Below are 13,406 nucleotides of genomic sequence, written 5' to 3'. Positions count from 1 at the left end.
TCATTTCAGTTGTTTGTTCAGTTATAAGTGTTCTGCATCATTTAACAAAAATAAATAAATAAAAATAGTTAAATTCTCAATATGTACAGGATATACACAGGATTGAAATCACATTAGCCTCAGACCATTGTTGCAATAAAAATCAAACAGCATAAAAATTTTACTAAACTAATTGRAGAAATGTAACAGGACAAAGTGTGTGCAAATGTCACATATGCAGCAATGTGTATTTCCAGCGTGTGTAAAAAGTATATGTATTAATCCCCTGACTAACATAAAAAGTGATGTTTGCAGTGGGTTAACGTTGAATGAACACACAATTCTATAAAGTGAAGAATGCCACTCCGGTTTTTAGTTGAGCCCGGTTCAGCTTWAAAAACTAAATGTGAAATTTAATCTAATTAAACGCCTTAAATTTCTTGAAGTAATGCATATCGCCTGCTGCCTTTTATGCCAGAGTTTTAAACTAAAATCATTAAAGACAGCTGTGTAAAGATGTTTTGGTCAAAGCTTGTAAATGATAAGTTTGGTCTCGTGATATTGGTAGATCTTGCAAAATATGTTAGTCCTGTATATAGAACGCTTGGCTATTACTACACTAAATTTAGTTCAGTATCTGTAAAATTAGGTTAAAGTAATTTTTGTGTTGGAGGCCATCTTGAATTGGGTTGACCTCTAATGTACTTTCAGTGATTACTGTTGAGTTTCACTAAGTTCTGACCAGTGGTTCGTGAGCAAATTTGCTGACAGGCAGGATTGATTGTAAGAAAGCAAARGTTAATGAAAAATAATGTTTAGAGCTCACAGTATGTTATATTTAAATTAAATTAAAATTACTTGAATTTCATTTAAATTAAAATGATTTCAATTTCATTGGCTAATTTTGAACCCTGCACACCTCTACCTAGTGGTGTGATGCCGACATCTTGAGGTTAAAATAATCCCTGAAATAATCCTYTTACTTTTAAAGTAATTATGGGAGATATAGTTTATGGTTAATGCTGGCTTTGAAGCAGCACAAACATGACTTTGCAGCTTTCACGGACCACATAAAATGCTGCTGTGGACCACATTTGGCCTGTGGGCCTTAAGTTTGACACTTGATATAGCGGGAGCTGACCTCCCTCTAGAAAGGACCTGAGGCAGCCTACAGTTCAAATGCTCAGGCAGCACAGACAAGCAGACACATTTCTCCTCAGTCGCACCAACAAGCGTTTGCGGAAAATGTTTTGATTGACGCAAACCTCCTTCGTGACGAGAGCTGCGTTAATTTTCCATTCAMTAAAGTCACACGGTGTCCTCGTACTGATTCAAGAGTTTGTATTGTTATAAATACCAACCAGGCCGTACGGCTGACTCTCCCAACTTTCCATTGTGTTTGTCACAGCTGCGTAGTTTTACCATTGATCGTGAGAGAATCTGAGTCAGCTGGATGGATGCAGGGAAAGCTGCTGGCTATAATCTATTTTATACACATTGAATCACAAACAAATAAAAAAATCTGACATATCTGTACACTGCAAAAGCTTTGTTTTTGGAGGGTTTGATGTGTTTGTTTTTTTTGACACGTAAAAGGCTTTCTTCAATCTCATACCTGGAAATGTAACCATTTCTGATCATATCGGAGTTCGATGCTGTTCTCTGTAACTCTGAGTTATTAGCTTGTCCATTGTGCTGACATAATAGGGACATCCCTGTCAATAATTTGACTTTGTTGTCAACAAGCTGCACAGTCTTTGTTCATCAGCTTCACATACGTCTGTAATATGGCAAASAAAGGAGCAAAATTACCCTTTAAAATATATAATTACTCTGCAGTATTTTTTTTGTGAAGGAAGCTTTTCAGGCTCTGTTAAATTCTGACGTATGAAAGAATAGATTTTTTTTAGAATATTTTGAAAACTGAAGAGCACAAGAAGCTTGTGGGAGACCCACCTGCAGGCATGCCTCTCACTCAGGATGGAGCTCACCTCTYACCTTTACTTCTGCTCTCTTTACACCTCACTGAACAGGCCTTTGAACACATTGGGGTTTTTGAATCCAACTACATTTATCCTAATGGAGAAACAGAACAAAATGTAAAGACAAACCTGCAAAATAATATCTTCAAATAATTTTCCTGGATTCATTTATTTTTATTATGTCTTTATACTGACTGAAAAAAAAAAGTTTAGAACCTTTAAATAACTTAAGTTTAACTTTGCCTGATTTGTTTTATTTATTTATTTATTTATTTATTTATTTATTTATTTATTTATTTTGATTTCTTATTTTGTTGTTTGCTAAAAGGCAAAAGGTGCATCATAATTTGTGTGTTCTGTTTGTAAGCAATATTTCCCACAAACCACTGGGCAGATTTTACTAACACTCTCTCTCATATAAACTTATTAAATTTAAAGCCAACCAAATTCAATATGGCCACCACAGCTACAGTTTCTGACCTCAAACCCCCTCCAAAATTGTTACAACTCAGGCAGTTTGACAGATTAGCACAAGTTGGCTGTAATTGTGGCTGAAAGTTATCCCCAACATACTCTACTGTACATATGAGTGCTCCACGTTTTAACTGWAGGTGTCAATCCTCCATGTCTGTTAGAAAAATATCTGCAAAACATTACCCTTTTGTCAGCTTAGATTATTGCAAAAGTTTTGAAATTGTTTCAGTCCTTTAAATCTGAATTTAATAAAAATAATTTAAAGATGTTTCTTTTATTTATTTTTTCAATCAATGCATTAAATTACTAATTGAATAAATATTCATGTTTTAAATCTATCCTTGCAGAAACTGAATGGTTCAGTCTTCAGTGGGGTGGAGTTCAGAACAGCTGCTTGCAGCTAGCAGTCCTCTTGTTATTGGATGACACAGGAACATATTGATATGTCAGTGTTTAATGTTGCACATGTGCCTCGCTGCTCAATCAGATGGTGCATCACACAAAGAGAAACGGTCCATCTGAATAAGCTTCACGGCCCTGACAGGAACGTAAGTAAATATAAACTGATTCAATGTGAAGTAGGATAAAACAAGAAATTAAAATTGTATTTTTTTGCTAAGACTTGTATGGTTTAGTTATTTGTAACAAATACTGCTCTTTTTAAAACTTGTTTTCCCTGCACATCATATAACATTTTTCCTATTTATTAATCTTAGGTATGCCGATTTATTAATCTGCAGTATGTTGCTATAATTAATTATAGTTTAAAGGAAGATGCAGCAATCAGTTCTAGCCTAAATAATTACATTATTAGCATGCTTCTCCCAAGGTTTTTAGTGTTAGAATTTAAAGAGAAGTTTTAATTGTGTTGTTTTATTTGTACGGAAAAAAGAAAAAAATAATAATGATATTTTACCAGAAATCAACATTGTTTCAGTCTRGGGGAATTTTCAGCTGCCTCACCGGTTGATGAAGAAACATTTCAGATTTGAACATCAACAACAAAACAAGCCTGAAATGTGTGACCATCAAGAAAAAGGGTACAAGCACGAAAAGACCCCCAACTCTAAATCTCAACAAGCGATGCAGTCTCACTATAATCAAGGACATTGTTATCGTCATTACCATCATCATGCAGATGATAAGCATAATAAGTAAGTTTGTAATTTTGTTTACTGTGTTTATGAGACTTTTTGTTAGCTAGTTTAAATAATAGGGTCTAATAAATGTGACCAACTTTTTAACCAGAATCCATTCAACCGAGGACATCAGGGATCGTCAACCAAYTCATCAGAATCAGCGAGATTATGARAAGTCTCATCATCATCACCCTCATCATTGCCACCATAAGCTAAATAATTGCCACGATTCGGAAAGTACCAACACCTCCTTGTTATCATCATCTTCATCTGCAACATCCTCCTCCTCTACCTCATCTCTGTCTAARTCCTCATTCTCTTCATCTTTGTTGTCTTCCTCTTCTTCTACGGTCTCCTCCTCCTCCTCTAGTTTGTCCTCTGAGGACAGCAGTGAGTGTTCAGATAGATATCATCCCAGGAGGCCGCAGCATTCTCAGTCTTTTACTGACATTTCTGGGAAACACAAGTACTTCGAAGAAGATGACGACACAGCCCCATTGATAAATGCAAGAGGTCGTTTAAACAGGTCTTCTGCCAAGCAGAGAAGAGACACAGGGAAGTTCTCCCTCAATGGCCCCACCAAGGAGAATGGAAAGAAACATTCAAGCACTCATCAGCTGGGAAATGATGGAAGTTTCCGTAAAGCCAAATCCATGGATGATCTCACAACGCCTACAGACAAAGCAGGGGATGGAACAGAGAATGAGAGTGAACATGAGAGGAGCAAGAGTGAAGCGAGAGAAAATGTGTTAAGAGAGAAAATGAAGTTTTCTGCCTTCCTTAATGAGATCACACGGCAGGTGCTCAGTCCCATGAGGTTAAGCTCTCTTGGGGTTACAGATKCTCAAAGACCCCACAGTCCAGGGAGAGTCATATGTAAGTCCGGGGAGAAGGACATAGGCATTGATAAACCGAAACAATGGAAAAGTCAGCCTACCAGTCCGGATTCAATCAGCTCCAGCAAACATTCCCACTCTTCTCAGCTCTCCCGCTCTAAATCTTTCCACCATCACGAGCACCATTCAGCAAGCCCAGCCAGTAATGTGAAGCATAGGTCTAGAAGCTGTCACTCYTGCTCTCCAAGTCCGGAGCGTCTCTTGCATTTACCCCCTCATAAGCTGAGCCGCCACCGTCACAAAGAGGAGTGCAACAACCGAAGTCAGAGCCATCAGTACAGGAATCACCATCACCAGGGACACCACCACAATCCTGCCTATAAGAGAAGAGACCACCACAGTCCTGTTTACTACAGRGCGTCACATCTCCATAAAGACAAGCGTCACAAAGACCCCTACAGCCCCACTCGCCACGATAAGCATCACAGTGCAAGTCACTGTCATGTCCACCATGAATACCACCATAATGAACACACTCGTGACCTCAGAGATAACTGTGATTCAAATCATTACCATGATGACCACAACAATAACCATCCAACCTCATACCCAACAACACCGTGTCACTTTGACCATCGCAGCCCAACCAGCAACGATGGAACTCACCGAGGACTGGTACATCAGCACCACCATGGTGACCACCACAGAGAGGRTCATCAGCATCATCCAGATGATCAKCATCTTCATKATGAAAMCCATCACAGTCTAGGTCWTCACCAGCACCACAATGAAGCRSACCAACACCACTATGATGACCACAAAGAAGCAAGTCGCCATAACCACAGGGACCACCACAATCCATGCTACTGGCATCCTTCTCAGCACCACCACAGKAAATCTCAGGAATTTCACCACAGTCCAGGTCATCCCCATCTTCATGGAGACCACCAAAGTAAACATCACCCTAACTATAGAGATCAGCACAATGAYGCTTGCCACCATCATCACAGAGACCACCACAGTAAGCCTCACCCACATGGAGAACACCACAGAGACCTCCACAGTCCAACCCATTACCATCACAATGATCACCATCACAGCAAGACTCGTCACCATGACCATCACAATCTAGTCCATCACTATCGCAATAAAGCCTACCATCATCCRCGAGGAGACCAACCCACTGAGGTCCATCGCTGTCACCAAGAGGACCAACAAAGTGAGGTCCATCACAATGAAAACTACTACAATCAAGACCAGGAACATCGCCATGAAGATTACAACAACACAAGCCATTGCCAAGGCTGGCACCTTGAATCCCAMTCTCATTCGAAGCCCTGCAAACCCACCAATCATGACAATAACAGGCTTGGTAATGATCCTCTTCATTCTGCCGACAACCCAGCTTCACAGAGAAAACCTGAATCTCTTGTCAGCAAGAACTCAAGCAGCAACACCAACAGCTTCTCTCGTCAAGCTGAGGAACAGACCYGTTTCACCGGCCCATCAACACATGAAGTATGTAGTTACTTTAAAAAATATACCTCTGCGTATTTTCTCCCACCATTTGCAGCTTGTTCACAAAGAAATATTGACTAATGCTACTGCAAGGTTTTTTTTGTATGAGCTTCATTAACAAGTTATGTAACAATGCATTCCTCATTTGTTTTCCTATTGATTTCTGTGTGCACATGTGTGACATAGTGGACTATAGATCCTGTATTACAGAACAATAGATTAGTTATGATGCACAAGCCAAAAGTAATCAATTCAATTGCAAACTGATGCATGTTTTTTTTTTCCTGTTTCAATTTTTTTTCTATTGTTAGTTTTCTAAAATCTTTAGCTTTCTAATTAAAACGCTATCTCTTTGAATTATTGCTGATCAAACTCTTTTTCCACTCTTCATACAGGAAAAGACACACGAGTTAGGCAGAATCATGTAAGTGTAATTTTATTTTGGGGGTATTTGATGACTAAAAAAAGTATTATGTGTAGCTTTACAGCAACAAATAGTTAAAAGATTTGAAAATGAATTGATTAAAGGGGTAATATCATGTAAAATCAACTTTTTTGAGTTTTATATCATGTTATAATATTATCCTCTCATCAAAAACATGCCCAGAGTTTTGTTTTGACTCATTCATACATGTTTGAGAAATCCTGTAGTGTCCTGAGGCAGCAGGTAGGGGTGCAAAAACAACTGGTTGGGACTAGAACCACCTTTTAGGATCAGCTCCTCCTCTGGGCTGTGTCTCCAAGCTGAGCTTCCTCATCGCAAAAAACACACACCCACCCAGTCCTGTGCTGAAATGGGCGGGGCAGAAACAGAAGGAGGTTCTTAAAGAGACAGAGGCCAATTTCAAGGCGTTTAGAAACAGATATGATGAGAAGTCACATTTATTTTCTATTTAAACATGTAAACAACATTTTCATAACAACTGAAGGTGACATAGTTACAATTATAGCATTTAAATATATGCCTGAGTAACACATAATATTGCCCCTTTAAAACTTCATTTCATAATTTTTATTTGCCTTTGAAAATATATCTTCTGCTATAGGATTCWGCAGGACCAAAATGAAGGTCTGCACCAGAGTTTGTTGAAGACGGCGGTGCAGGTGGAGTGTTTGGGAGAAGAATTTATTAGCAGTCAAAAGCTTTTAGAGGCTGACCTCCAGAGGACACGTATGGAGCTCAGCAGCCTAATGGAGAAGTTTCAAAGGTACAAAATGCACTTTTGAGATTAAAAAYATGYATGTGTGTTTGGTAGATTATTTCTTTGTTGTTACAATMCTTCTTGGCATTAAATCTTATACAGTTAGAAAGCCTGGAAATTTCTCTTTTAAATGGTGCCACATTTGTAATCTGTCTTGTTTTAGACTCCAAGATGACTGCTCCTCCACACAACAGACCAATAATCTTCTAGAGAAAAAGCTTCACTCAATGGTGAGATAATGAATCACTGGCCCCGGTAAAACACATTAGGGTGTAGTGTGACATATTTAACTTTCTTTTGTTCTGAATATCTGTAAGGATGATGATTCTTGTGCTTTTCCTATTCAGCTTCAGAAAATGGAGGGGGAGCGTGAGAGGTTGAATCAGCGTATTTCAGAACTGACTGAGCAGCTCACAGATGCAACGATRGCCACCACAATGGAAGCAATAAATGTGAGATGTTTTACCTTCCTGTTTAAAATTCTACTTAACCACAGCACATGTAGCATGTTTTTTATCCATCCATCCATTTTTTTTGCCACTTACTGTATATGATACGGTGGCAGAGGCAGGTTCCAGGAGGGAAACCCAGACATCCCTCCCCCCACAGACACTCTTCAGCRCCTCCTTCAGGATCCCAAGGTGCTTCCAGGCCAGAGAGGGTATAAACTTAGCAGAAAAAGTAAGGAAATTAGTYTTTGGTAGGTTATTTCTTAATGACAATGCTTCTTGGCAATAAATCTTGTATTGGGCACCTGACTGGCAGCATCTGGGAGTATCAGAAGCTCAAAACKACCAACAGCAAAATAAGCTGTTTTGCAGACAAGATTTGGCAATTTTTTTTTATGAGCACAACCCACATAATCAGCTCTACTGCTCATCCCACAAACAAGTTCCTTACAAATGTGGGACCATTTAAAAGAGGAATGAACAGACTTTCTGACCATACTGTAGGTATAGGATTTGTAGCCAAGAAGCATTGTTACAACAAATAATCTYCAAAACACAATTTCCTTTCTTTTTGTGCTAAATTTCTATAAGTTTTGGGTCTGCCTTGGGGTCTCATCCCAGTGGAATGTATCCAAAATGTAGACAGAGTCTGTCAAGATTTGCTTGGGAGATTGAACCCCAGTGAGTGATGATGGGGAAAAAAGGTTGCAAACAAAGGTCCTGTTGTTTCCCRGTTCCAACACACCTGYTTTAGTGACTGAATTACCTCTTTAAGCTCTGTAGAAGCCTGTTAGTCACCCTGTCATGCAAACCAGGTGGGTTGAAGCAGAGGAGCCTCTGGATTCAACCTTCGAGGACCATGATTTGACACCTGTGGTATAGAGGAAGCTCAGCCACTTCTTTTCATAATGATTTATTTCTCATGACCAAAGATGAAAGTTGGACAATATAAGAACCTGGAAACCACAAGTGTTGCCTTTTGACTCGCTTCTGTCTTCACCATGACAYACTGGAGCAATGCCCTCATCACTGTGGAAGAGGCCTTTATCAGTTTATCTGTCCTCTGTGTTGTCTTTAGTGTTAGCCCCTGGTATGGTCTCCCATGACAGACCAATTCCACAGGAAGGGTCAGTTAAAACCAGTTTAAAAACTTTGACGAGACTACAACTTATTTGTCAAGGTACTTTGCACAGAAACGAGAAACTGAAGCACAGTCCTGGAGCCAGGCTCAAGTGGGATGATGATGCATGTTTGAGCTTTGGTTCCACTCACAAACTAAAAAATAGTAGCCAGCTGTCAAAGTTTTGAGCTGTTTGAGTCAGACGGTCAGATATGCTGATTCCTGGTGACACAAACTGTTTTTAAGTCATTCAMACATTTATTTTCATTTACATTTTGTGATAATCTGTTTCCTGTAGACCACTTCAATGCTCCACAAAAGCAGTCTTCATTCTCCTGACGATGCCCTCCTTCKGATGGTTCCTCCCATCACTCCTCCTCCAGCTCAGTTCATGGACAGCCACAACTATGGACAGGACAAAAGCTCTGGGCAGGAGCAGCCCTTGGGCTCTGTTCCAGAAGAGGAGGAATCYGACTGGTCTGAGGTGGGAGAGGAGACTCCGCGACTCCTGCTGACTGGATCAAGCAGAGGTCCAACATGGAGACGCCACGAAGCAGACGTGGACAAAGACTGCGAGTCGGGAAGTGAAGAACTTATCYGGAGACACTTCCCACGTCCGCTGCAGATCCCTCATCTCCAGTTCACCATTCACAATGAGTTCCTGCCTCCGGCTCAAACCACCTCCTGTCCGTCTGGCTTCAWTAATCGGTCTGACAGCAACACAGGTGGCATAGAGGAGATTTATATGACCACCACGAGTCCAAGCGTCAAGTCTGCCATCTTGATACGGTCTGCAAGCCTGGAGGAAATCTCCCTAACCCGCCACCTCATGCAAAAAGAGCTGCGAGGCACTGAGGCCATGATGAACCTTCATCACTCCGCAGACGAAGTGATGGAAGACTTGGACGATGAGATCATCCACCACTGGAACAGCGACAGGGACACAGTTATCAGGAGGCTGAAAAYAAGCACGGGGGCTGAGGCGGAGGGCAGCATGGCCGACCTGCGGTCAGCCGAGCAGATGCTCAACCACTTCATACACGATTCACCTGCCTGTGATGGGGCAGATCTGGGCCGAGCCGAGGCGCGTGGCTGGGCAGGAGGGATGCCAGGCAAGGTGCTGAATGTGGAGCGCACGCAGCTGTGAAGAACTGAAACTGAAAGGTTTTATTGTATTCCACAGRTGAAAATCCTCTCATTTGTCCATCCCTTAAAATAGATTAACAGTTAAAGTGAAAGCTTGGAACTTTGGAAGTGAGTTTCTGTAAAAACATTATGGAAAAATAAATTCTTACTCAATATAGACATCTCTATACAACTTCAGTTTGGAAAAATGCTGTTTTTATGTGTGTATAATGCAAAAAAACAAAAACAAAAGTCATCCATAAATTTGGGGGTATTATTCAGGGCAGTAAATTTTGACCGATTTTGTGCTAATGTACTACCACAATAAATTRCAATATTTTCTTGTTTATAGCTAAACTATTATGCCGTAGAGGGATAAATCATCATAAATTGTTTGTTTCCCTGAAATAATCGGTTCCCCCACCAGAGGGTACACTGCAAAAACTGGAAATTATGGATAGAACTGTACACAAGGATTCAATTTTTCTATGCTTTTCAACTCAAATCATTTGGAGATGGCATCATACTCGAATCGCATTATGCATACATACAGTAGTTGTAAAAATTGGATGCAAACCACCAGGCCATGTGAAACTGAAGCCAATCTAAATGTTTGTAGTGTTTGTGTAAACTGTTAGCAGGTRAGCCTGGTCAGAGTTCAACTCTCTTTCAGCAAACAGACTCCATCRTAAGAGCCATCATCAACATGTAAGATACTTATTGTTCATAACATTTCCATATATCCTTGCTTCCAAACATCTGAACTATCACTTTAATGAAAACAGTTGACACACAAAAGTAGAAATTTGAAATGTTATTGTCTGTTTCTTCTTCTTCTTCTTCTTCTTCTTCTTCTTCTTCTTCTTTACAAACTCTCACTGTCGCTGTTTCTGAATTGTTGGCAGTTCTTGTTTTCACAAAGAATAATACAACTCTATGACATTTTTCTCTTGAAGTTTAGAGATTAAAACAGAGGTTTCCTGCTGGTCAAAAAAGGATTTTATTTACRACCACAGAGAAGACTCTGTCACACTTTGACATTTTGGAAACTTTTGCCGACTTATGGAAGTTTTGTTCAGCAATAAGGTGTCTACGATGAAGATGGAGTAAACTACTGGAAGTCTCTTTTGGACGTACTGTAATAGTTAGATTGAATATACAACATTTATGAATAATTTATTCATAACAAAATTTTCACAAGTGGGAAAAAGTTGTCTAAAAAGTTATAGTGTGAAAGGGCCTTTAGCTACGTCAGTGCATTAATCTGACTAATAGTATGGACCCACACTTTTTAGTGGAGGTGTTTGAATGGCTCTTTGGTTTTTATGTGATCACATCAAAAACTGAACTTATTTTTTTGACTTTTTAAAATATGCATTAAATATACATATGTATGTATTATGTAACTATGTGAAAAGATTTTCTGAGCATTCATAAATGAAGTGTATATTATATAGTTTAGATATAGAGCATAACCTAAACTGCTATAAACAGAAATATTCATTGTTTTTCTACACTGTAACATCAAAGCTTTGCTCAGAACATCTGAAATCCCAATTTATGTGATTTATTGTGTRCACAACAATTTTACTAGATTCATTTTGATAATTGCTTTATTTCAAACAGTAAGAAATTTTTAATAAGAGATTTACTGAGACGAACCAGATGCTGACAGATACTGTATGTATACTTAAACATCCCCAGTTAAGATTCAGTTGAATATTTATTGTACAGATAAATGTGTAAATAGATACAGTTAAAATCCCAATATTCTCTCTTTACACAAAAATTCTCCTAAATATATTTTGTGTGAAAAATAATATGTATACTTAAAGAATTTGTCCATAGAAAGTCACAATATATTCTGCTGAATGAGTTTACGCTGCAGGTTTATGTTAAAAAAGGTCAACTTTCCTTTTGTAAAAGTATTTTCAGTCTGTGTGTTCAACTRATGACCATTTATTATCATCATTAGCTCTTAGGTTGTGCTTTTTTCCACTTATTGTAATGACTGACCTGCCAAAACAAATACTTCTGTACAGTTTGTTTCTGCTGCATTTAATAAAACAAATGAAATTGAAAAAACTGAACTGTATTTGCTGTATTTTTTAAAAATTCAATAACTTGTGAATTCTTCTTACAGGTAGTTCCTGTAACTGTATTATAACTTTATTTCGTAAAACAGAGGTTTTCACCTAAACTCGTTGATGTTTTCATAATAAGATACAGCTTAAGTCTTAACACAGCACTGAATTGTATTGACTTTCTTAAATTGCCTGCAAGTAGTATTTGTCTCTCTTAATTTCTTATTAGTATTATCAGATAATCAATAGTCTTTCTGTAGTCATGRTATCTTTACCAATAAAAACACCACATTTTATCTATGTAAAAGAAATCAATGACAGTTAAAGAATTTTGTTTTTCTTCAGATTTGCTGTTTTTCCTTATAAGTAGTGCTTGCAGACAGAATTATATATAGTTTAAAAATAAAATCTTGATGTTTCTAAATGCAGTATTTTRATTCTCATGACATTTTGAGTAATTATAAATTATTCAAGTTTACAGAAAGAAGCATTTGAAGTTTTGAGGATAAGTGTTGCAGAGATGAGGACTAATACGATCTGGTATCTTGCTGTCACTTTCAGTCAGGTTCAAGCCCGGCTGTGTGAGTAATGGATGCTGAGCAGACACTGGCCTGGATCCACAGGCCACTTTAATAGGATAGGTGGGCATTAGCASTAAGAAGCTTCCAGCATTCAGGTTTACCAAATCCAGTGTGCCAAATCCACTGCATGGCACTTGGGAAGGTGCACGGTGCTCAGCGGAGAGAACCGGGACTTTTCCAGCACTTTTTGGGGGTACACTAACAAGGTGAAGTTCACGTTAACGTCTGTTCATAAAAAGGTGTAAATTTAAATTCCAGTGTTAGAAAATGTTCAATTCAAGAATTTTAAAACTTGTTTTCCCATGTTTTTGTTTTGTTTTTCTTACAACGGTGTTATCAGTTAGTTTTGGGTTTTCTCAGACAGCTGGTGGGGATCTTTCAGAGTTTTGTGTTTTATTTGTGTCACCTTCATCATTAAGCCATTGGAGTCCTTCCTCTCACCTCTCCTCCTCGTCCTCCTCTCACAGACAGCAGCACAGCTTCGTCTCGCGTCGCGTCGTCGCTCTCCTTCCCCTCTTCCCCCGGTAAGACCTCGGACTCTCCCCGCTGCAGCCATGGTGGTCATGAAGATGAAGTTCCCCTTTCAGAAACGGGTGAAGCTAGCCCAGGGACTGTGGCTCCTCTCCTGGTGCGCCACAGTGGCCGGGGCCACGACCTTCACCCTGGGCTGCCTCCTGAAGACGGAGCTRCGCAGGAGAGCAGAGGTACAGGAAGTTCTCACGTGCTCCTTCACTTTGCTTTCTGCAAGTTGCATGAAAATAATGACATAGAAACAGCATCAAAAGTGAGTATTGTGAAATTGTTGCATCTGTTAGAAACTGTGGTTGTGTGTGTTGGTAAAAATATGACATTAATCAAAGCTGTACTGTTGGAATGAGATTTGTTGCAGAAAAAAAAGTATATACACTATATACTAT

At 39.1% G+C, this 13,406-nt stretch overlaps 1 protein-coding gene across 1 annotated transcript; it reads left to right on the top strand.

Moving 5' to 3' along the window:
• Positions 1-5,568: 5,568 nt before the first annotated feature.
• LOC106536177 (uncharacterized) lies at positions 5,569-11,900 on the top strand. Its single transcript, XM_014033383.1, has 5 exons — positions 5,569-5,928; positions 6,975-7,136; positions 7,294-7,360; positions 7,478-7,582; positions 8,998-11,900. Exons 1-5 carry the CDS (start codon positions 5,645-5,647, stop codon positions 9,844-9,846), a joined length of 1,467 nt encoding a protein of 488 aa, XP_013888837.1. The 5' UTR covers positions 5,569-5,644; the 3' UTR covers positions 9,847-11,900.
• Positions 11,901-13,406: the final 1,506 nt, after the last annotated feature.

Source organism: Austrofundulus limnaeus, unplaced genomic scaffold (genome assembly GCF_001266775.1).
Source record: "Austrofundulus limnaeus strain Quisiro unplaced genomic scaffold, Austrofundulus_limnaeus-1.0 Scaffold1719, whole genome shotgun sequence".
Lineage (NCBI taxonomy): Eukaryota > Metazoa > Chordata > Actinopteri > Cyprinodontiformes > Rivulidae > Austrofundulus > Austrofundulus limnaeus.
The sequence above is the reverse complement of the archived record's forward strand: the minus strand, read 5'-3'. Positions and strand labels throughout refer to the sequence as shown.